This window comes from Panthera uncia (genome assembly GCF_023721935.1).
Source record: "Panthera uncia isolate 11264 chromosome B2 unlocalized genomic scaffold, Puncia_PCG_1.0 HiC_scaffold_24, whole genome shotgun sequence".
NCBI classification, from domain to species: domain Eukaryota; kingdom Metazoa; phylum Chordata; class Mammalia; order Carnivora; family Felidae; genus Panthera; species Panthera uncia.
The window spans coordinates 82346073-82371074 of NW_026057580.1; the positions used below are offsets into that span (position 1 = coordinate 82346073).

Sequence of the window (25002 nt, forward strand, 5' to 3'; positions counted from 1 at the left end):
CTTTGTTTTTAGAGTGGGAACTGAAGGGGCAGTGGTACCTGCCCTTCGCTGAGATAGGAGCATAGCAAGAGTATTAGATTTAGTAGAAAATGCTCTGCATTCTGGTTTTAATCTAAATTTGAGGTGTCTGTGGAATGTTCGAGAGACAGAATAAAACTTAGGAGAAATATCTAAAGACATGACTTGGCAATCAGTGGCAAAGTTGAAGTTATGAGTATAGATGAGGTCATCCTAGGAGAGTATTTACAGTGGAAAGGGAACAGGGCTCAAACTAGAACCCTTAGGGATACCTCCATTTAAAGGGGCCAAAGGCAGTAGAGACCACAAAGGTAGCCAGGGAAGAAGGTAGAAAACAAGGAAAGTCATGTCTTAGAGACCAAGGGAAGAGAATGTTTCGAGAGGGGAGTCATGGTCAAAAAAACTTATGCTGCAGAAAAGTCAGAAGATAAGAACTGAGGTATGTCTCTTGGACTTAAAACTAAGGAGGTAGTTGGTGACTTTGACAAGAGCAGTCTCATTAAAGTGGTAAGTTCAAAATTTAGATTCCAATGGTTCAAAGAATGAGTGGGAGGTAAGTAAATTGAACTAGTAAAGGTGGGCAAACAATTCAAATTTGGTTCTGGAGGATAAAAATGAGGTGGTGAACTGGAAGAATAAGTGAGGTTGGGAAGGTTTTCCCTCTTGTGAGAGCGACTTTAACCTTTTGGATGAGGTCATTAGGAACCCCAGGGTAGAAGGTCAGAAGATAAGGGAATGAGGAAGGAACTCATCAGGAGAGCAGATCTCTGAGAATTGGCAGAGAAGTGGAAATAGGGATAGGATTGGTTTTAGACAAGTGGGTGGGCAGTAGAAAAGAATAGGATGTGTGCAAATAAAATGCCGATTGAGTGGTGGTAAATTGTGGCATTTTTCATCCGATGGTTTCTTTGCAGTGGAAGGAAGGGGATCTCCTGAAGTGAAGGAGGAGTTAGAGAAATATGGAGACGGTATGAAATAGCCTCAAGACTAGGCTCAATGTGAAGGGCTGTCATGGGGTAGCTGTCTGGTATGGAGAGCCCTGTTGGGTCTGCCATGTTTATAGTGGCCCCAGGCTACAGTGAGGGGTGATTTTCTCCAGGAATCCCAGCCTGGTTTTAGATTCATCAAGTGCACAGTCGGATCCTTCCAAGGTTGGAACCTTGCCAGATTGGGACGAGCAAGGGTAATGAGCCTGCCCCTTAGGTCTGATGCCTTCTGGAATGCCAGGTTCTCTCATGTATGCTTGTACTCACTTCCTGTCTCACTGCCTGATAGCTCTGTAGTGTATTGTCCCCAAATTTATTTGCTTGTTATGTCTCCCCATAGTTCACAAAGCTTCTTATTTGAAACTACTGTTTGAAGCTGTTTAAGCCTTTCAGGCTCTTTCTTCCTTGGCTTTTTATATAAATTCTGATTTTTTTTTTTCTTTTCTTTTTTTGCTCCTGTCTCTGGCCAGTCTTTCCAAGTCAACTTTGCTGGTCCCTTTTCTCATGCTGTCTCTGGGAGTTTGTCTTTGGCCCTCTTCTCATCTGTTACATCTTTCTTGGATGAGCTCATCAACTCTTGTAGCTTATGCTGCCTACTCCCACATCTGCCTACACCACATACCTCTTTCTCCCGAGCTGCTACTCTACAGTTCATAGCCGCCCCCCAAGCATAGCTGCAAGTACCCATGAGGCAGAGGTGGTGTGATACTGATATTCTGGCCAAGGCACCCAAGAATATCAAGTTCTGTCCTCACCTAATCAGCTCTGTCTAAGAGGCCCCCATAAGATATGTGCACAAAGGAAGCAAAGCCAGGAAATGTACATTTTCTTTTTTATTTTTAAGTTTATTTTTGAGAGAGACAGCACAAGTGGGGGATGGGCAGAAAGAAAGGGAGAGAGAGAGAGAGAGACTCCCAAGCGGGCTCTGAACTGTCAGTGCAGAGCCTGACGTGGGGCCCAAACTCTCAAAATTGTGAGATCGTGACCTGAGCCTAAACCAAGAGTAGGATGCTCAACTGACTGAGCCACCCAGGCACCCCTGAAGTGTTCATTTTCTTACTGAGACTGTGGCCTCTTGCTCCAATATGGAGTTCCAGAGAGAAGGTTAGATAACATGGTGGGCGGGGGGGGGGGGGGGGGGGGGGGGGGGGGGCGGGGGGGGCAGGGGAAAGGCGGTTAATCCTTACCTGATGAGGCCTGAATATCCTGAGTGGGAGCAGCCCCTTTTGAAGGACTGTTCTGCCTCTCTCCACTAATCCCATCCTTGAATCTCAGCTCTTGCTAACCCCAGTGGGAGGAGAAAGAGGCCACATCTACCAGTACCAGAGGGAAAGGAGCTAAAGAGGTATACAGGGAGAGAAAGGTCTGCTTCAAGATCTAGTGTGGGCCTGGGCAGTCTGCCCCAGGCCTTCTCGGACTGAGCCACTGAGGAGATTGAAAGAAAGGGCAAATCCCTCTAAGAAACTACTCTAGATCTGTGGTGGAAAAAGAGGAAAAGAAGAAGGGATGGAGAAGGAGGAAGAACTTGGTTGGCCTATTCCAAGCTCCTCGTGCTTATGCTAATACTTGTGCTCATAACTGGAGAGAGAAGTGGCTAGACTGGTCAGGTTGCCTTATCCCTGTTTTCTGGCCACATGGCAGAGAGAGTCCAAAAGTGCAACGAGCAGCAGAATGCTTGCCACACTCCCTTGCATGCAGGAGCAGGCCCCCCGTACTAGCATTACCGTCAAGCCAAGCCACTGCAACAGAATTGCTGCTCCTTTGGGAAGGGGGACCGGAGGGGGACTGTCACTCCCCCAGAAGCTAGCAGGTGTCTGATCCTCGGCATGTCCAAAACAACTCATCATGCCCCCAAACTTGCTTCTTCTCACGTATTCCCATCTCAATTGGTGGTGGTCCAAGCTAGAAACCTAGATATCATCCTAGATTCTTTTCCTTCATCATATCTAGTCAGAGTTTTATTGATTGTGATCTTATATGGTACAGAGACCTCTGCTTCCCTCCATCAAACGTGCCCCAGTCAGCCTGTCTGCATCCTTCACTTGGACTCCCAAGGGCACCTCCAGACCCAACCCAACCACCAGTCTGTTCTCTCATACACAGACTCTTTAAGTAAGCTTTATGTCCTAATTTTATATAAGTAACACCTGCTTATTGTAGGAAATTTGGAAACTACAGAAAAGTACAACGCAGAACATTTAAAAATATGTGACCACCCTTAACAGTTTTGTGCATTTTAATTCAATTCCCTTCTTTCTCATTTATTTTAGGATGTTTTCTTAGGGGTTTGGGGGTAGGGAGTCTTTTTAGTTTTGCAAAGGGCAATCATGTTTTATGTATAGTTCTGCATCTGGTTTTCCCACCTAACATCTTGTGGGAATTGTGTCATCTTCAAGGTTTTTAAGCCTCATTTTAATGGTTGCATGACATTTAAAATCTCAATTATAGTTTTTTTTTTAACAATTCCCCACTTTTAGGAATCATTGTGTTGGTTCAAGTTTTTCACAAGGGTGAAATGATCTGCAACCCTTACTGTTCCCTTAGTTTCCTAGGAGTGACATTAGTTGATAGAAGAGTATTAAAGGATCCTATTTTTTTTTTATATATATATGGCAACTTAACTTGCCAGCAATGTGAGGAATACCCCTCTCACTGTGTTTATTCCAGCAGCAAGGATTATTACTGTTATTCCCCCCAAAATTATGCTAATTTGGAAGCATAAAAATGATATATTTTAATTTTTATTTCCTTGGTTGAGGAAAGAATAGATGAAAAACACGTGTGTGTGTGTGTGTGTGTGTGTGATGCCCACTCATTTCCTTTGCTCATTTTTCTAGAAGAATCTTAATACTGAGCTCTTTATGATTAAATGATACTAATTTTTTGTCTCCTCTTTTTTTAATATTTATTTATTTTTGAGAGAGAGCAAGAGCAAGGGAGGGGCAGAGAGGGGGAGACAGATGATCTGAAGTAGGCTCTGTGCTGACAACAGCAAGCCAGATGCAGGGCTCAAACTCACAAACTGCAAGATCATGACCTGAGCTGAAGTCACTCGCTCAACGGACTGAGTTGCCCAGGTGCCCCTCTCCTCTATTTTTTCTTGAGAAAGAGATAGCACATGTGTGCAGAAGCATGTGTGTGAGCCGGGGAAGGGCTGGGTGTTTTTGTTTTTGTTTTTGTTTTTGTTTTTGTTTTCCCCTATAGTGTTTTTAGGTATGGGTGGCCCTGTAGTATCAATTTAAACCCCACTCAGTCTGCAGTTGATTTATTGATACATGATAGGTAATATTTTTAATAGGTAATTTTTTCTAACACTACTTAATGGTTTCTGATGTTTCCTTCATCATATTTAAAGGTCTCATATATGTGCTGCGCTATCTATTTAACTTGTTTAAATAACACGTATGATCATATACTCCCATGCTTCAAACACTCAGGGACTCTCCATTGCCTACGGTTATCATTACCCACCTGGCCAATCATCAGACCAACACTTGGTGATTTGTTTTCCTTTAACTGACTCTTAGACCTTTACCACTGGAGACAGAAATTTAGTAGGTCTGGGAGAGGAGTGTCAGAATCTGTATTTTTTAAAGCTCCTAGATTTTGAAGAATAGCCAGGTTTTAGACACAGTGGCCCCTAGGATAAGTTCTCAGCTTCTTCATGGCATTAAGATTCTTGGTTTTCTCCACTTCTGTCCTTCCACAGCTTCATCTCTACTTCTCTTCCTTTCTATTCCCAAGCTATAGTGAACCTAGAACAAACATACCTGTTTTCCTTCTGTACCCTCCACCCCCGACATCTGTCCACACTGCACCCTCTGCTCTCAAACTGAAGCCCCATCCACTCTGTGAATAAGCCATCTCCCAAGGCTCTAGGTGCCCCCACCTTTGAGTTGCTACTGTTAGCATTTATATTACATGGAGTGGCATTCATATTATTTATAAATGTCTCTCTGCTGTCTCTTCACCCTCTCGAGACTGTGGACTGCTTTGTGTCCCCAAGCCTGGCCAAGTACCTGACACTTGCCATCATCGAGAGAGAGATCAGTAAATGCTAGCTGTTTTGAAGTGCCAGGAACTGAAGAGAGTGCCAGTGCTGTCTCACTGGCACAAAATCCAAGTGATTCTGCCCCAAATTGTGTCCTGGTTCTTGCGTTGAAAATCAGTTCCAGCTGACCTGGGTCTGGTCATGGAGTTGTCTGCCAGAATTCTCATGAGAACACACCCCAGCTTGAGCTGTACAATAGCACTCTGATGTGCTCAGCAGTACCCAAAAACGAAAGCCATTTTGGATCTGGAAGAGTCACAGAACGATCACTGAAAATTGATGCAGTGGTCATCTACATGTTTTCCCAACCCACTGCCATCTGATCTGGGAAGTAGAGGAGAACTCATCATGCTTATTAGTCATTAAGATGAGTACTCTAAAAGGCAAGGAGGTAAATGTTCCTTTGTCAGCTCTTTTGAAACACTGAATGTAAAGTAGCCTTCTTCTCAGCCTCATATAAACCAGGACGTTCTCCCATTCTTTTAAGGTCCGCATATCCGACAAACATAATGTGTCATTGAGGTGAAATGCCCTTGTTGTAAGTGTAATATACCTACCTTGGGTAAAGGCTCCTTTGAGATTCAAACCTATGTCAGGAACATACATAAAGTTTAAAAACGGAAATTTAGCTTTAGAGAAGGTGCTGGGAAAAAACTCTGAAGAGGCAGGACTAGAAGAGCTAGCTTAGCCAGAGGACTATTAGGAAGAAAAGTATAAGAAGAAAAGGGGAAAAAAAGAAACAAAACAACAATGGAGTTTTGTTGCAGTTAGGAGACTACCGTTTCAAAGGAGAAAGTGTCATTTTACAGCCTCACAGCAATGCCTGACAGGAAGTGTGTGTTTGCTCTAAATCCTAATTTGGGTGTGTTCCTGTAGAAATGTTGAGCCCTCTCCTAAGGGAAACAGAAACTCAATCATGCAGGAAACTAGATACTGCAAAAACAGTTGTAGCTCAGCGTGGCTGTAAGCAACAGTGGTGTGAAGGCAGAGAAAAAGCTGTTCCTCGTTAGAAAGCAAGCAGACGGTTCTCCCCCCGTCAGGATGCGAGACCGAAGGTTGCCCTTGGACATTCAGATTTTCTATTGTGCCAGACCGGACCAAGAGCCTTTTGTGAAGGTATGCTGGAGTCCCTGGGAGCTAATAAGATGTCAGTGAATCCTCAGAGATCTGCAACTCAGTATGTTTTCAGATGCTTTCTAATGAGAAAGGATTGTGCTGACATTTCAGTAGAATGTTTGGGAGATGGATATGATGTGGTTTGCCCCTTCAAAAGCCCCTATTTTATTCTTTTTCATTCCATAGCCCTCTTTGTACCTGTGTTAAATGTGGAGTTCACAAAAAAGGTGTGCTTTATTTAATACATTTAAAATGCTGGGTTTGTGATTCTTTGACAGTGTTTTTATTTTTGTTTTTGTTTTTTAAGTAAATCTCCCATGAGAAGATAGTAAAATTTGTTAGCTAATTTCCTTACCTATAAATCTAGTTCAGATAGTGGCAGGTAACTATCACTGTGCATATTGGAAATGGAGTAGTGCATTATCTGACAACTTTGACTAAATGTAACTTAAATGTTGTTTCTCTATGATGCAAAAGTGACTAAATTTAGTACCCAGGTATTCTGCTGAGCTAATCACCCTTATCTGTATCATTCAATTTCAAAATAATTTAGTGATTTATCCAGGAGGGGCAAAACATAGATTAAAAAAATTTTTTTAAGTTTATTTTGAGAGAGAAAGAGAGAGAGACCGCAAGCGCAAGGAGGGGAGGGAGCAGAGAGAGAGAATCCCAAGCAGGCTCTGCCCTGTCAGTCAGCACAGGAGCCCCTGAGATCATGACCTGAGCCAAAATCAAGAGTCAGATGCTTAACAGACTGAGCCACCCAGGCACCCCCCCCCGCCCCCCCCCAAAAAAGATTTTTAATTGAAATGGACTTTGGTTGTTCATAAGCAAGTTACAGTGAAATAATAAATGTGTATAAAATCATGTTTCTCAGTTTTCAAGGAAAAAATATTTTGATAGTTTCTAAATCATACATAAAGAATTGTAACCTAATTATAATTTAGACTAAATTTAGCTTTGTGTCTCTTTGTATTGTTGCTTCTAGTGGATGTTACCATTTGTTATTTCTTCAGCGTTTGTTGCTATGTGCCATAGCCTTAAGAGAAAACATTCGTAGGAGTCTTGATTTAAAAACTATCCTTATCTGGTCGCTTGGGTGGCTCAGTCGGTTAAGTGTCCGACTTCAGCTCAGGTCATGATCTCACAGTTTGTGGGTTTGAGCCCGGAATTGGGCTCTGTGCTGACAGCTCAGAGCCTGGAGCCTGCTTTAGATTCTGTGTCTCCCTCTCTCTCTGCCCCTCCCCTGCTCATGCTCTGTCTCTCTCTGTCTCAAAAATAAATTTAAAAAAAATTAAAAAAAAAACTAATCTTACTTACCAATTATCCTGTTTATAGAAGACTTACAGAATGATTCTTGATTTGTCCCTTAACAATTCAAATTTAGATGCAGGGTATGTCACCTGTAGAGTTATGCATAATGATGCACCCTCAATGAGCACTTGGCAGCCGTAGTAAAGGTGGAAACCCTATGACTTTAATTTGTACGTATTAAGTACCTCAGCTGAACTGTGTTAAATTCTGCATTTGTTCAGAAATTGAAGTTGAAATTAGCCCTTTTCCCAGAGTCCTGGTTCAGTTTACGTCTTACTGCTAAAACTCCACCTGTTCTGGGCAACCGTGTACCTGAGGCCGTTTTTAGCAGGCGGCGGAAAAGCAAGCATATCAGGTTTTGGGGGCTTTGTCTTCTCCGTTTCAGATCATCACCGTTGAGGAGGCAAAGCGCAGGAAGAGCACCTGCAGCTACTATGAAGAGGACGATGAAGTGGCCCTACCAGTCCTGCAGCCCCATAGCTCACTCCTAGAGAACATGCACATCGAGCAGGTGGGCGCTCCCCTGGGACATAGGGCGGGGCTTCCAGGCCTGAAAAAGGCATTTTCCATCCCTGACTGCATTTGCTCCTCTCACTGGGGGTGAAGGAAGGGCCAGGTTTTAAAGAAAGAACACCAGCAGCCCAACCAATGTCCGTGTCCTTTCTCCGCTTCAGAAGGTTACGTTAGCACTCCGGGTCACCTTCGTGGGAGTCTGGAGACTTGGCCAGAAACTACATCCATCTCCTAAACCTGAATGAAAAGCCACTTCATGTCTTCAAAACAGTTTTAAAATTGTCCTACCACAGTCCTGTGCATATTCCTAACACTCACAAGAGGATTTAAATTTATCCTGGCGATTACTGCAGAGTTCTAATGGTTTTTCAACTTTTTGGGTTCAGTTAAAGTCATATAGCAAATACACTTCCCTAGCTTTATGAAAACTACCTACCACTAGGAGTAATTTTCCTTTTTTTCCTTAATTTTCCTTGTTCACTATCTTTTCTGAAAGTCTCTTCAATTCTTATGAAATACTATCATGTGCTGCGTTTGAACTTGAGTAAGGAATCTCTTGCATTTCTCCCACTAGCCAACTCAGAAATCTGCATTTCAGAGACATTAAAGAATCGAGTTCAATCTCTCAATTTGCAGATGAGCCTATGAAGGCTCAGGAAAGCCAGGAGACTTGAGCAAGCAGTTATGGAGATGGAGTTCATGCTGATATTAGAACTGATGTTAAGCATTCTGAAAACTTCCTTACTTCATAGCCTCCTTTGTCAGTAGTTTTGAAGAGATATGCATTATTGGTATTTATGGCAGCCCAGTTTAAGCTAAATGTTAATGTAGGTGAAAGATACAAGCAAGATGAGGACAGACTGCATTTATTTGACTACTAGCATAAAACACCTATGTTTTCTTGTTCTCACTTCTGTGAGAAGCTGCCAATATCAGTAGTAGTTCTGAGCCTATGAGCATTTAGAAAGAACCATCAGAGAACCATGAACTGTTTGCTGAAGGTCAGGTTGAAGTGTAAAAGGGAGAGCTTGTGTCTAATTCATATCAAGCTGGGCGCTGTATCTTCAAATGCATAGTTGCATAGTGACCCCTCATTCATGGCCCTGAAAGGGAATGTGTGCTCTGGCTGGCATCCCTACCAAGGTCAACACCATCAAGCAGTGATTCTCGCTTCTCTTTCTTGGTTTATAGTGACAAATATTTGCCAGAGTAAAGAGGAACAACATGTGAGTAAGTGTGATTTTGAGTTTGAGCCTCAGGTTCTTGCTTTGTGCTATAAGCTTATGAGGGATTTGTGGGAAAACTGTATATTTACATCTCCTTCTTTGGATTTGCAGCTGGCCCGACGCCTTCCAGCAAGGGTACAAGGGTATCCATGGAGACTTGCATATAGCACATTAGAGCATGGGACCAGTTTGAAAACTCTTTATCGGAAGTCAGCATCACTAGACAGTCCTGTCCTGTTGGTCATCAAAGATATGGATAATCAGGTGAGGCTTGTTCCTGTCATAGAAAAACAAAAATAATTTATTTATTTTGAGAGAGGGGGGAAGGGACAGAGAGAGAGGGAAGGGCAGAGAGAGAGAGAATCTTAAGCAGGCTCTGCACTGCCAGTGAGGCTCAAACTCATGAACTTTGAGGTCATGACCTGAGCCAAATTCAAGAGCCAGATGCCCAACCAACTGAGCTACCTAGGCAGCCCTCATAGAAAACATTTGTTTTGATGAAGATTTTCAAACTTACACAACAGGAGAGAGACCAGTACAAGAATTCCCCATCAGCCAGATTTACACTTAGCATGATTCTGCCCCATATGCTTCATCTGTCTTTCTTTGTTGGTTTATCTTCGCTGAAGTATTTTGAAGTACATCCCAATTATTATGTCATTTCACCCCTACATACTTCAGAATGCATCTCAAAAAGGAAAATGAAGCATATCTCCAAATACAGTCATATTCTACAGAATTTTTTTTTTCCTGTGCTCACCATACAGTAGGAAGCAATGTTGATATTCCACAACCTAAAGCCTGAAAAGTTGGAGAAAAGTCAAGTCTGGAAAGGGAGATAGTTACAGAAAGCTCTTGTGCCATATCAGAACTCTTTCCAGGAGCTGAGGTAGTACCCACAAACGTGCTGGCACGGTTGCTGAGACGGAGAGCCATTCAGAGCCAGGGTGTGTTCGACCTGAGGGGCCCGATTGTTATGAAATAGCAAAGAATGCTCTGTACCATTGCTCATTGCCCTTTCACCTGTGCTGTAGTGGGTCTTGGAGGCAGAGGAGAATTCTAGGTATTACCCCCATGTGCCTTCACTAGTGCTTCTGTCAGTCAGCTTGGAGTATGAGTGGAATGTTTATAGGTTTCTTTCATATACTACTTAGTCAGGCATTTGCTCCACAAAAGGAAGACGTATCATCTGCTATTTATTCACTTTGGTCTGGTCTGTGTTATATCAAGATGAAATTCCTTTACATTTGTAAGATATAGATGTCATTCTTTTCTCTTTCTGTCATGGAAGCAGGTTTTATTCAACAGTCTTTCATTTATTCATATGTTCAGAAAATGTATGAGTGCCTGTTACATATGGGGCACTATTAAGCCCTGGGGAGCTTGCTGTGAAGCTATATAATTGGCATCATTTTAGGGGAATAGATCTTTGCTATCATAATTTGTCTTAGGAGAAATTAGTGGAGACATGGGAGTACTGAAGGCACTGTCTTTCTCAACTGTGATCTTTTCTGGGACTTTATTGCTGTGTTACTATAGATAAAGAAGTATGGGGAGAAGTTTATTATCACGGTTACTGTTATTATTTCTTGATTGATGACACTTTATTTAATCATGATCCAGCTGGGTACAGTCAAGGTAAAAAATTAAAATAATAACAAAGGTTGGGGCACCTGGGTGGCTCAGTCCATTAAGTGTCAGACTTTAGCTCAGGTCATGACCTTGTGGTTTGTGGGTTAGAGCCCCATGTAAGGCTCTGTGCTGGTGGTGCAGAGCCTGCTTGGGATTCTCTCTCTCTCTCTCTCTCTCTCTCTCTCTCTCTCTCTGCCTCTCTGTGCCTCTCCCCTGCTTGTGTAATCTCTCTCTCTCTCTCTCTCTCAATAAATAAACTTTAAAAAATTTAAAAAGTAATAACAACGAAGTACGTGTAAAATGGAATTACTCGGGATTCAGTGAAATGTTTGAGATGTTGGATGCTATGTTTTAGATGAGACATGGCTAGATGGCTTTAGACCACACACAAACCCTCACCATAAGTATAGATTAGTTCTCGTACTAGTTTACCAAAAGATACCACATTTGTTGGGGAAGGTGTTGGCAACACAGAGCAGATGTGCCGCACAATTCCACCAAGCTTCCTGTCAGCAGGCATGTAAAGGAGGCCTGTACCTGAAGGCTCCTCTATTCATCAGGAGATGTAGTCTTACTGAATCTGGTACCCTGGAGGCGCTTGTGTTTGAAAACACCTGGATACCAACTCTGCTTTCCACACCCCATTCACCCCCAAGGCAAGAATGTGGCTTTGCTGTGTTTGAGGACATGATAGAACAACACCTGTAAATCTGTCTGGGAATGAATTATGGAAAATTCTAATATAAAAGAATTACATATGCAGAATGGTAGCAGTAAGGAGCTCTGCAGAATCCGTCAGTGAAACAGCCATAACTGGTAGAAATTATAAAAACAATAATCACTTAAAGTCTCTGAAAATTGTCCTAAGGGCATACAGCAAGTGAAGAAACATTTATTTAAGAAAATCTAATAAATCACTAGTACTAGTGAGATTCTGTGGCATTTGAAGCACAACCTGCTTCCTTCCCTGCAGCCCTCAGTTCAGACTGATGGAAGCTCCTGTGTGGACAAGAAGATGGGGTTCCCACTTCCCCCAGCTCCCATGCAAGGGCTATGATATACTTTCTAGGGGCAGGTCCCCAGCACTTCTTATAACCTACCCAAGATCGGTGTTTCAGAGGCTAAATTCCAGGCAAGTATGGCTTAGAGGTAGAGGATTCTTTTCTTCTACCCAACCTCTATTCATAGGGGAGATGCTCTACCTTAGGCATAGGAGAAAATAGGAGTATAAAGCCCTTGCCTCAGCTCTTAGAGCAGACATTCCATGCCAGCTGAGGCAAGCCAAGACCAGTGGCTGCTGCTTCGCCCACCAGAACCCCTGGCTCCTAGCTCTAGGAGAAAAGGTGGATCATAAGACACAGAGTTCTGCTAACCTCCTCCGATGGACACACCCAAGTTAGAATTGTAGAATAGTTCTCTCTGAAAAAGATCTGAACACTAGCAGAACAGATCTTCTATAACACAGGACAGAAAAAAAAAAAAAAAAGACAAAAAGAAGCCACATCAAGATGGGTAGAAGGGGCAGAAAAGCAGTCTTGACAGGAACCCCCCTAGCGACCCACAAGAGGGAGAGAGATCCCAAAACATGCAGCTCCTCTCTGAGAATCTAGGGGTTCAGGTCCCACATTAGACACACTAGCCCATGGGACCTGCACCAGAGAGGCAGACCCCCAAAATAACTGTCTTTGAAAACCTGAGGCTAATTTTCAGGAGAGCACAAGGGCTGTAGGAAAGGAAAATTCCATCATTGAGGGGCCACACATGGACTCATTTGCTTTGAGTCTCAACACAGAGGCAGTAGCTTGAGAAGCACCTGGACCACATGTGAGGAAGATCTGTTGACTAGTTTTAGAAAGTATACCAGCGGGGCAGGAGTCTGATGGAGATCTCTCTGTGGATACAGGCACTGGAGGGTGCCATTTTTTTACACTACTTCCTTGCTACCCTAGTGCTGGTGGGTGGTGTTTTTGGTGCTGTCATTTTCCCTTGCTAGTGCTACAGGCTTACCCTGTGTTCCCCTGTAACCCCACCCCACCAGGCTGGCCCAGTGCTCATCCAGCTCGGCCTCTACCCTGCCACACCAGGCACTTAGGCTAGCTCTAGCCCTGTGCTCATCCACCACAGACTCTCTCCAGCCCTGCACTCATCCACTTGTCCACTGTGGCCCTCGTCAGATCCCTTGCACATGGCCACCCCAGCCTGTGCTTATCTGCCACAATCACTGTCCTGCTAGACACAGTGGGCAAACTTGCCCTGGCCTGGCCCCTGTCCATGGCAGAGATCCCCTCAGCCCTTGCCCCACCAGGTGTGAAAAGCAGCCTACCTCTGGCCTCCTCCAGACCTGGCAGTACTTACAAAAGCAGGTATGAGGTTAAAAGACAAAAAAGTAAAGATAACAAACTCAGTAGTGTGTGTGTGTGTGTGTGTGTGTGTGTGTGTGTGTGTGTGTGGAGAGAGAGAGAGAGAGAGAGAGAGAGAAAATCAATAAGAAAACACTGACCTTAAATGACACATTAAACCAGATGAACTTTGAATAGATATATACAGAACATCCCATCCAAAACCAGCAGAATACACATTCTACTCGTGTACATAGAACATTCTCTAGGAAAGATCACATGTTAGGCCACAAAACAAGTCTCAGTAAATTCAGTAATACTAAAATTATATCAAGCATCTTCTCTGTACACAGTGGTATGAAACTAAAAATCAATTACTGAATTACCAATAGGCCATTGAAAAAAATGAAAGAAGAAATTTTAAACATACATAGAGAAAAATGAAAACAGAAATACCACATACCAGAATCTACGAGATGCAGCAAAAGCAATTCTAAAAGAGAAGGTACATGGCAATATAGACCTGTCTGAAGAAACAAGAAAAATCTCAAGTAATCTAACTTTACACCTAAAAAAACTAGTGGGGGGAAAAAAGAACAAGCCCAAAATTAGTAGAAGGAATGAAACAATAAAGATCAGAGAGGAAATAAATGAAATAAAAATTTTTTTTCATAAGAAATAGAAAAGATCAGTGAAACTAGGAACTGGTTCTTTGCAAAGATAAAACAAATTTGGCAAACTTTTAGCTAGATTCACCAGAAAAAAAGAGGGCCCAAATAAAATCAGAAACGAAAGAGAAGTTAACAACTGATATCACAGAAATATAAAGAATTATAAGAGACTACTATGAACAGTTATATACCAGGAAATTGAACACCCTAGAAGAAATGGACAAGTTCTTGGAAACATACAATCTTCCAAGACTGAATCATGAAGAAATAGAAAATCTAAACAGACTGATTATTAGTAAGGAGATTGAATCAGTAATCAAAAACTTCCCAACAAACAAAAGTCCAGGACCAGATGGCTGCACTGGTAAATTTTATCAGACATTCAAAGCAGATTTAATATGTATTCTTCTCAAACTCTTCCAAAAAATTGAAGAGGATGTAACACTTCCAAACTCAATTATTTTATTTTTATTTTACATTATATTTTATATTTTAGTTCATTTTTTAAATATTTTATATTTCTGTTATTTTATATTTTTTATTCTTAAATTCTAATTAGTTAACATATAGTACAATGTTGGTTTCAATTCCAAACTCGTTTTATGAGGCCAGCATTAGCCTGATACCCAATACCAGACAAAAGAGAAAAAAAAGAAAATTACAGGCCATTATCATTAATGAACATAGATGTAAAAATCCTCAAAAAAAATGGTAGCAAACCAAATTCAACAATACATTAAAAAACTTATACACCATGATCAAATGGGATTTATTCCAGGCATGCAAGGATGGTTCAATATTTGCAAATCAATCAATGTGATATGCCACATTAACAAAGTGTAAGTTAAATTTCATAATGATCATCTGAATAGGTACAGAAAAAGCATTTGATAAAATTCAACATCCATTTATGATACTCTCAACAAAATAAGTGTAGAGGGAATGCACCTCAACATAATAAAGTCCATATAACAAATCCACAGCTAACATACTCACTGGTGAAAAGCTGAAAGCTTTTCCTCTAAGGTCACAGACAAGGATGCCCACTCTCTCCACTTTTATTGAACATATTATTGGAATTCCTGGCCAGAGCACTTAGACAAGAAAAAGAAATAAAAGGCATCCAAATTGGAAAGGAAGAAGTAAAACAGTCACTATTTGCTGATGATATGATACTTTATATAGAAAACTCTGAAGACTCCACCAAAAACCTGTTAGAACTGCTAATAATTCAGTAAAGTTCCAGGATACAAAATCAATCTACAGAAATCAATGGCATTTCTTTTTTTTTTTTAATTTTTTTTTAACGTTTATTTATTTTTGAGACAGAGAGAGACAGAGCATGAACGGAGGAGGGTCAGAGAGAGGGAGACACAGAATCTGAAACAGGCTCCAGGCTCCGAGCTGTCCGCACAGAGCTGGACACAGGGCTCGAACTCACGGACCGCGAGATCATGACCTGAGCCGAAGTCGGCCGCTTAACCGACTGAGCCACCCAGGCGCCCCTCAATGGCATTTCTATGCACTAATAATGAATTATCAGAAAAATTAAGAAAACAGTCCTTTTTACAATTGTATCAAAAACAGTAAAATAACTAAGAATAAATTTAACCAAGGAGGCGAAAGACCTGTCCACAGAGAACCATAAGACTCTGGTGAAGGAAATTGAATAAGACACAAATGGAAAATATGAGTTCAAAGAATCAATAGTGTTAAAATGTCCATACTTCCCAGAGTTTATACAGATTCAATGCAATCCCTGTCAAAATTCCAGTGGTATTTTTCACAGAACTAGAAAAAATAATTTAAAAAAAATTGTATGAAACTACAAAAGATGCCAAATAGCCAAAGCGATCTTGAGGAAGTAGAACAAAACTGGAAGTATTACACTCCCTGACTCAAACTATATTACAAAGCTTTAGTAGTTAAAACAGTATGGCATTAGCATAAAAACAGACACACAGATCAATGCAACATATATCCGCACATATATGGATGATTTATGACAAAGGGGCTTAGAACATACAGCGGAGAAATGACAATGTTTTCCGTAAATGATGCCGGGAAAACTAGACAGCCACATGCAAAAGAATGAAATTGGACCACTGACTTACATCATGTACAAAAATTAATTCAAAATGGATTAAAGTTTTGGACACGATAACTGAAACCATAAGTTTCATGGAAGAAAACATAGTAGGTAAACTCTGTGACATCTATTTTAGTGATGTTTTTGTGAATCTTAATCCAAAGACCAAGGAAACAAAAGCTAAAGTAAACAAATGGGACATTGAACTGAAAAGCTTCTGCACTGCAAAGGATAGGGAACCTACTAAATGGGAGAAGATATTTGCAAATCATATATCTAACACAGGATTAATATCCAAAATATATAAAGAACCCATATGACTTTACCAAAAAAAAATCAAACAATTGGTTAAAAAATGGGTGGAGGATCTGCACAGACATTTTTCTAATGAAGAGTTACAAATGGCCAACAGGCCCATGAAAAGATGTTCCAACATCATTAATTATTAAGCAAATGAAAATCAAAACTACAATGAGATATCATCTCACACTGGCTGGGATGGTTACATCAAAAACACAAGAAATAACAAGTGTTGGTGGGGATGTGGAGAAAAGGGAACCCTCACACACTGTTGGTAAGAATGTAAATTGGTGCAGCCACTATGAAAAACAGTATGGAGATCCTTCAAAATGTTAAGAGTAGAATTACCATGCTATCCAGCTATTCCTCTACTGGGTATTTACTCAAAGAAAATAAAAACATTAATTCAAAAAAATATATGCATCCCAGTGTTCATAGCAGCACTATTTACAGTAGCTAAGATATGGAAACAACCTAAATGTCTATCTATGAATGCATGGATAAAGAAGATGTGGCATATATACACATGGGTGGATATGCATACTGGAATACTACTAAACCATAAAATTGATTGAAATCTTGTCATTTGTGACAACATGGATGGATCCTGAGGGTATTATGTTAAATGAAATAAGTCAGGAAAAAGAAACAGTATGATTTCACTCACGTGGAGTCTAAAACTACAAAAAAATAAATAAAAACAAAAACTTAGACACAACAGATTGATGGTTAAAGGGAAAGGGCAGTAGGTTGTATGCAAAGTGGAAAGAAGGGGTCAAAAGTATGGTTGATGGGTGGTAACTGGATCTATGGAGATGGTCACTTTGTAATGAATACAGATGTCAAATTATAATGTACATCTGAAGCTCACGTAATATTACATTATCAACTTAATCTCAATACAAATTTTTAACTCTTTATGAATATGTAAAAAGAAAGGATGGAGGGTACACAGATTTTGAAGCTTTCCCAAAGGAACTGACTTTATTTAGAAGAGTATGGAGAAGTTCAAGTCAAAGGATACTCTAGAAAATGATGAAAAATTTGGTGGTAGACAATTAAGAGGAGGTTGGCATCTGCATGAAGACAACAAGCCAAACTGAAGACCATCTAGTCTACCAGAGAGAACCAGGAAAAGAGACCACTAATGAGGGCCTTCCTGGAGTCAGGGTAAATTTCATAAACTGGCCAAAGAAACCCCTGCAAAGGGGCTCAGTTTTAGTCAAATTAGACTGTGGAGAAATATACGCCATAAGGCATTGTGGAAAATAGAGCGATCATCAGGCAATTGATAAAGTCTGATTTATACTAGCTTAATTCCAGTGAGGTGCAGAAATGTTACTCCCTTATTGCTCAATTAAATTTCTCAGTTTTTGTGGTAATTTTGTTATATATATTACATTGATATATATTAAAAACCCAAAAATAAATTGTTATGATTATTACTTTATATAAATTTTCCTACTAAAGAAGCTGAGAGGGGGCGCCTGGGTGGCTCCATCGGTTAGGCGTCCGACTTCGGCTCAGGTCATTATCTCACAGTTTGTGAGTTCAAGCCCCACGTTGGGCTCTGTGCCGACAGCTCAGAGCCTAGACTCTGCTTTGGATTCTGTGTCTCCCCATCTCTCGGCCCTTCCCCGGCTCATGCTCTCTCTCTGTCTCTCAATAATAAATAAATGTTAAAAAAAAAATTTTTTTTTTTAAAGCTGAGAGAAGAAAGGAGAGCAAATATACATTTATAAATTTTGTTATATTAACCTTGTTTGGGTTTTTTTTCCACTTTTGGTTGTCTTAATTTTTTCCCCAAGGATTCCTTTGTTCCATTATTGCCAAATGTATTACATTTTTAATGGTTTAGACCCAACAATATCATTATATACATATTAATACAATTCCTTTCTAAATAAATTAATAGAAAAAAGAAAATAGACATTTTCTTATATAGCCACAATGCTATATACCTAACAAAACAGTAATTCCTTAGTATCATCCAATCTCTAGTCCTTAAGGTTTCCATGATTGCTAAGAAATGTTAGCTAAGAAAAAATATAATTAGAATCCTGAGAAGGTGAGTGGGTAAGGTGGCTTTTCCTATTCATTGATCAGAAAAGGAATAACTTTCTTCCACTTCTGGCCATTGCCCTTCTTGTCCTATTTTAAGCCCATGCTTTTAAAAAAAGATGCCTATCACAGCTATACTTTAGTTCTTTTACTGAAATATCACCAGAAGAAAGGAAATGGATTTTTGATGTATTTGTTACTGTTTTGTTTGTTCTTAGCAGCTCTAGGGAAAGGTTTGGTAGTAGGGAGTATGAAGAACATTGGTTAGAAAGAGTTTCTAGACTTCTACCCTGTCTAATTTTTAGTATTTCAGGTTGCCAGGAACTACGTGTAATTGGTAAAGAAGAGATTTCACAATGACTGTAATCCAATTATAATAATTTTGAAAAGTTATAAGACATTTTTCAGATAACCCCCATTTATTGTTTTTTTTTTAATTTACTTATTTAACTTCAAGTTACTTCACATACAATGTAGTATTGGTATTAGGAGTAAAACCTAGTGATTCATCACTTACAGAGTGCCCTCCTTAATGGCCATCACCCATTTAGCACATTCCCCCTCCCAGTTCCCCTCCAGAAACCCTCAGTTTGTTCTCTATATTTAAGAGTCTCTTAGGTTGGCGTCCCTCTCTGTTTTTATCTTATTTTTCCTTCCCTTCCTCTATGTTCATCTGTTTTGTTTCTTAAATTTGTTTTAAATTTAATGAGTGAAATCCTATGATATTTGTCTTTCTCTGATTGATTTCACTTAGCATTCTTCACAGAGCTAGAACAAACAATCCTAAAATTTTTATGGAACCAGAAAAGACCCCAAATAGCCAAAGTAATGTTGGAAAAGAAAACCAGACCTGGAGGCATCACAATTCCGTACTTCAGGCTGTATTATAAAGCTGTAATCATCAAGACAATATGGTATTGGCACAAAAACAGACACACAGATCAGTGGAATAGAATAGAGAACCGAAATGGACCCACAAATGTATCGCTGACTAATCTTTGACAAAGCAGGAAAGAGTATCCAATGGAAAAAAAGACAGTTTCTTCAGCAAATGCTGGGAAAATGACAGTAACGTGCAGAAGAATGAAACTGGACCACTTCCTTAAACCATACACAAAAATAAGCTCAAAATGGGTGAAAGATCTATGTGTGAGACAGGAAACCATGAAAAAACTAGAGGAAAAAATGGGCAGCAACCTCTTTGACCTTGGCTGCAGCAGCTTTTTACTGGGCATGCCTCTGGAGGCAATGGAAATAAAAGCAAAAATGAACTGTTTATCTCATCAAGATAAAAAGTTTCTGCACAGTGAAGGAAACAATCAACAAAACTAAAAGACAACCAGAGGAATGGGAGAAGATACTTGCAAATGACATATCAGATACAGGGTTAATATCCAAAATCTATAAAGAACTTACCAAACTCAACACCCAAAAAGCAAATAATCCAGTGAGGAAACAGGCAGAAGACATGAATGGACACTTTTCCAAAGAAGACATCCAGATGGCTAACAGACACATGAAAAGATGCTAAACATCATTCATCATCAGAGAAATACAGATCAAAACCACAGTGAGATATCACCTCACACCTTTCAGAATGGCTCAAATTAGCAACTCAGGAAACAACAGATATTGGTGAGGATGCAGAGAAAGGGGAGCACTATGCCACCGTTGGTGGGAATGCAAACTGGTGCAGCCACTTTGGAAAACAGTATGGAGATTCCTCAAAAAACTAAAAGTAGAACTACCCAGCAATTACTCTACTAGGTATTTATCCAAAGGATATAAAAGTGCTGATTTGAAGGGGCACATATGTACCCCAATATTTATGGCAACATTATCAACAATAGCCAAATTACAGAAAGAGCCCAAATCTCCATCGACTGATAAATGGATAAAGAAGATGTGGTCTGTGGGCCCCTGGGTGGCTCAGTCAGTTAAGCATCGGACTTTGACTCAGGTCATAATCTCACCATTTGTGAGTTCGAGCCTCGCATCAGGCTCTGTGCTCACAGCTTGGAGCCTGGAGTCTGCTTCAGATTCTGTATGTCTCCCTCTCTCTCTGTGCGTCGCACCCCCCCCCCCGCCCCCGCTCATGCTCTGTCTCTATCAAAAACAAACATTTAAAAATTTTTTAAAAAGATGTGGTATATGTATGCAATGGAATATTATTACTTGGCAATCAAAAAAGAATGAAATCTTGCCATTTGCAACAACATGGATGGAACTAGAGTGCATTGTGCTAAGATAGCCTCCATTTGAAACAGTGATTCCCAAGTGGGTTTTGAAGTAGACGGTATATCAGAATCACTTAGGGACATTTTCAAAATATAATGTTCACTCTTGCCAGCTCTCACCCTTGCAAGCACTGCTCAGGATGTGAGGAGGATAGGAAGCTGGGACAGTGGGCCCACATAATCCTGAAAACCCTGCTTATTCAAACCCTCAGTAAGGAAAAATGGACAAATTATTGGTTCAAATACATCTAAATCACCCCTAAAGCCCATTGTATTATGGAATTATTTTTTTCTTAAAAGGCATTTCAGCTGAGAGATATTAGATCACTTATGTTAAGGATACAGTTTTAATAAGCATGTTGAGAACTAATTTTTATAAATCAAAAGAGAAAACATTTATTATTTCTGGGTAAATATCTGGCCTTGAATCCACTTATAAAACACTTAAGACACATGATTTTGTTCTTTCAACCACTCATTTCAGTGTGCAAGGTGCTTGTTGTTGTTTAATGTTCCCAGTATGTCATCCATATTCACTAAAGGAAATTTGACCCCATAGTAGACTTTGGAAGTCCTTTAAAATTGGAATAATCGTTGGCCTTTGTCAAATAAGTTTCCCTTGAGCCACTTGAGTTTCAATTAGAACTAGGGATATTTTATTTATCTGCTTGTTGGGGGTGAGCTTTTTTATTTAAGAACTCAAATTTAGTAATGGTCTTTGCTGAAAGAGGGTTAATGATATCTCAGAGCAGGATTATGTTAAAATATTTCAGAACGCCACTCTTTGGGACATTTAGGTTTGAAAGTAGATAATGTTTCTGTTTTCTTTTGACAGATTTTTGGAGCATATGCAACTCATCCTTTCAAGTTCAGTGACCACTATTACGGCACTGGCGAAACTTTTCTCTACACATTTAGCCCCAATTTCAAGGTATGTAAATGAAAGAAATACCTAAATTCCCAATGTCCCAGTGTCAGGAGTCTGGATGGGGTTGGAGGTGGGGGACTATCATGGGAGCAGCAGCTGTCCCATAACCTCATTTGGACTCTTTCTAGCCTGGGTCAGCTTTTCATGGTTGTAGCACACAAAGTGCTTTTAGGGCCCCTCATTGGGCCTTGGAAACTGCTCTTGTGCATGTTCTGGGACCCAGGGAGGGATAGCAAGTCAGAGCCAACATGTGCTTGAGAGGTCTTTCCTCTCATAACCCCTTTGAAGCTCTCATCCTGGTGTAGGAAAGATCTGCCAATTAGGAACTTCCTCTGCTAATGGGCAGTTTCCTTCTCTACAGAGGTATTATCCTAATAATTCCCTCTTCACTGATTCTCCAGATTGAAATGTCTGTTCTCTGTCTTGTGTTTCTATCCTAAGGTCTTTAAGTGGAGTGGAGAAAACTCATACTTTATTAATGGAGACATAAGTTCTTTGGAACTTGGTGGTGGAGGGTAAGGTTTTTGTTGTTGTTATTTATTTACCACCTGACCTGTGAGAGTCTGTTTTGACCCAGATAACCAAAACCTTGTGTCAGGTGATTTTAGCTAGGCCATGTGCTTAGAGTAATTAGGACAGTGGCCTAACATAGGATGCTAAGAATCAGAGATGAAATGATTTATGTGTCTAAATGATGGACTACTATCACTTGTCTTTTGGGAAAGATGGGTCATTTAAATGAAATAAAGGAAATGTAGACTTTGTTTTACAAGCAGTTTAGGGTTTTGTCTGTCTATAGCATAAAGGAAAGATGAGGCGAGGGAGGGTAGAAGGTATGCCACGTGAGATTGAAATGTTTTCACCTTTTTTGTATTTTTGATCTTTTCAGGGGACGATTTGGTTTATGGCTAGATGCTGATTTATACCATGGACGAAGCAACTCCTGCAGCACTTTCAATAATGATATTCTTTCCAAAAAGGAAGACTTCATAGTTCAAGACCTCGAGGTATGGACATTCGAGTGAAATTCAGACTGCCTTAAAATACCACATTAAAAAGATTGGGTTCCATCAGCCCTCCTAAAGCTGGCTGGAAGACCTAGCCACAGCCCAGACTGCTTCATCCCACCATAACGCTTTCTTTCTGCCATCATCTCAGAGCATGGTCACATTGCAGAGAGTTTCTGAAAGGTCCATGTGGAGGGCAGACAACAAAGAAAGAATTTTGAAGTCCGGATTGTTGAAAGACTTTATGCTCCCACTTCCTTCAAATCCATGCAGTGAGGAATCAAAATATTTATAGATGTATGAGTTGAATGCTATTTTTATTTTTGGTAACTGTGAAAAAAAAAGATACTGTGGAAATATATACATGCCTTGTGTATTTATCAACATAATTTTCATTACCAAAATGTACAGCATACTATTGTTTGCCATGGAAAAGCTTAGTTTCACTTAGAAAAATTGGAAGTGCTCAGCACTTAAAGGGAATATATGATTTTTTTAATTGTCTTATTTATTATTTCTAGAATATTGTCTAAAATGTGTTGGCAGTTTTTCTTTTAATGTGTCAAATCTTGAAATAAAGAAATGTATACATTTTGTGCTATGTTTTGGCAACAAACCCATTTGATTTATATAGTTTTATATTGAATTTTCTTTTGCCCTGATTGTTTAGGGTGATAGGTCTTAAGCAGCATAATTCTGAATTTTTAAAAACTCATTACCAATGTTTATTGATTTGACTGTTGTAGGCCATCTTTCCATTTAGCCATTAAAAAGATACATTTTTACTTACTCTGAACATAATTGTTGTAAAGAAGAAGCCATTTCTCACAGTTGTAAATTGATATTTACAGAAATGGATACCTTTCTGAATCTAGACTTAGAACAAACCCTGCTTTGAACAGAAAGTGTTTTGCTTCTTATAATATCATGTGTGTTAATAACAAAAACTTTATTTTCATAGTGTTTTGTGCATAATTTCCCCCAAGTTCTTAAATTAATGAACAGGCCTCTGTTTTCAAAGAGACTGAATGTTTTCATTTCTGCATATTTTATACCAAATGAAAAATGTCAAATTAGCCCAATTGTTTTGGTTTCTAGACTCTTTCATTTGAGAAAAAGCAATGCAAAGAAATGCATTCATACAAAAATTGGAATAAAAAGTAAAAACTATTTCTAACATCAACCCATTTTCACATCATAAAATACTCTTTGTTAAAAATGCTAATAAAGCCTTGGTAAAAACTAAACAATATTACTGATTGCCAAACTTTTATGAAAGCCAAAGACTGCTAATGGAAAAAATTTCTAAATAATAGCCAAAGCTGAGAAGTGGTCTGTCATAAATTACGCCCCCTGTGATCTTTGAAAGGGAACATAAATAACAAGTAGTATTTATATACCTGCATTTAAAAAAATGAAACCATCTTTAGAATGTAGCCTTAAGCTGGCATAATATTTCCTAATTTAGATTATTCTCTTATTAGAATATTTACAAAAGAGAACAAATGCCAAGTGGCCTCCTGTCAGATCAGCAATTATTTTACCCTACTCACATTCCATGCAAGTTGAAATGAATTCTATTAAATCTTAAATATATACCCTGGTGTGCTTTCACCCAGGTTCTCCTATTGAGAACTCTTGATTAACAACATATTGACAGTTTAACCTTAATCTGCTCGTTAAATGATGTGTTGGTGTGAGATATCAGGAATGTCTCATGATGATCAAGTTTACCATTTATGCCATTTGCAACCATATGCTATTAATGAACAAAATGGTCATTTTGCATATAGTTCACTCCTACCTAGTTTAGTCCATGATATTATACTTGTGAGAGCATATCCAGATGCTGTGTTCTCTATTTAAAACAGTATTGTCCAATCAGAAATGTGTGGCCCTTCATTTATGGATATTGAGTATATGTAATGCAGTGCTAGCCCAATATTTTCAATAAAGGAATTTATGCATCCAGTGTGATTTTCTTTCCTGAGGATTCATTCAACAGGTATTTATTGGATGCTAGAAGTTTTACTTGTGTGAGAGGATGATGAAATATGCAAGATTAAACAAGGTCCAGTATTCATGTTTTACTGCTGCCTTGGAAAGTCCCTTTTTGTTCCCAGTAGCCACCCTCTTACTTTCTCATCAGCTCATGAAAACCCCTGTTACAGTTACTAGAGATAACTCTTGGCTCTACCTACCAGTTTCTCTGTTCTTAATCCTTCTAGCTGTTCTTCGAATAGTTCTTTTTAACATCTCTCTTGACATACTTCCTAATATCAATGAAGGATCTTACCGTCCGATCAATATTTTTGATCCCAGCTATCCTGTCTCTGCCCCCTAGGTCCTACAGATGAAGATGTCAGTTTTCATTGCTTCTCAATTTCTCAGTTCATGAATCTACATCAAAAGACTAGGGTGCAAGGGAGCAAACTAATGTCTCACTAGGCTCTGTTGAAAATGGTTTAGATCTATGCCCATGCTACAAGTCACCAGGGACATCCTGAATGAGTG

At 39.7% G+C, this 25002-nt stretch overlaps 1 protein-coding gene across 3 annotated transcripts in view; it reads left to right on the top strand.

Annotated features, from left to right (window-relative positions):
* Window positions 1–24460, top strand: part of NCOA7 (nuclear receptor coactivator 7) — a 154003-nt gene extending 129543 nt beyond the window's left edge. For 2 of the 3 annotated variants that reach the window (XM_049654302.1, XM_049654303.1), the window contains exons 12-16: window positions 7871–7996; window positions 9336–9488; window positions 21389–21484; window positions 21923–21996; window positions 22371–24460. In XM_049654302.1, the coding sequence (XP_049510259.1) occupies window positions 7871–7996; window positions 9336–9488; window positions 21389–21484; window positions 21923–21996; window positions 22371–22506 (585 nt within the window). In that variant the 3' untranslated portion in view covers window positions 22507–24460. Of the gene's footprint in view, window positions 1–5936; window positions 6172–7870; window positions 7997–9335; window positions 9489–21388; window positions 21485–21922; window positions 21997–22370 lie in introns of those variants that run through there. The other variant, XM_049654304.1, reaches the window with a different exon arrangement.
* Window positions 24461–25002: the final 542 nt, after the last annotated feature.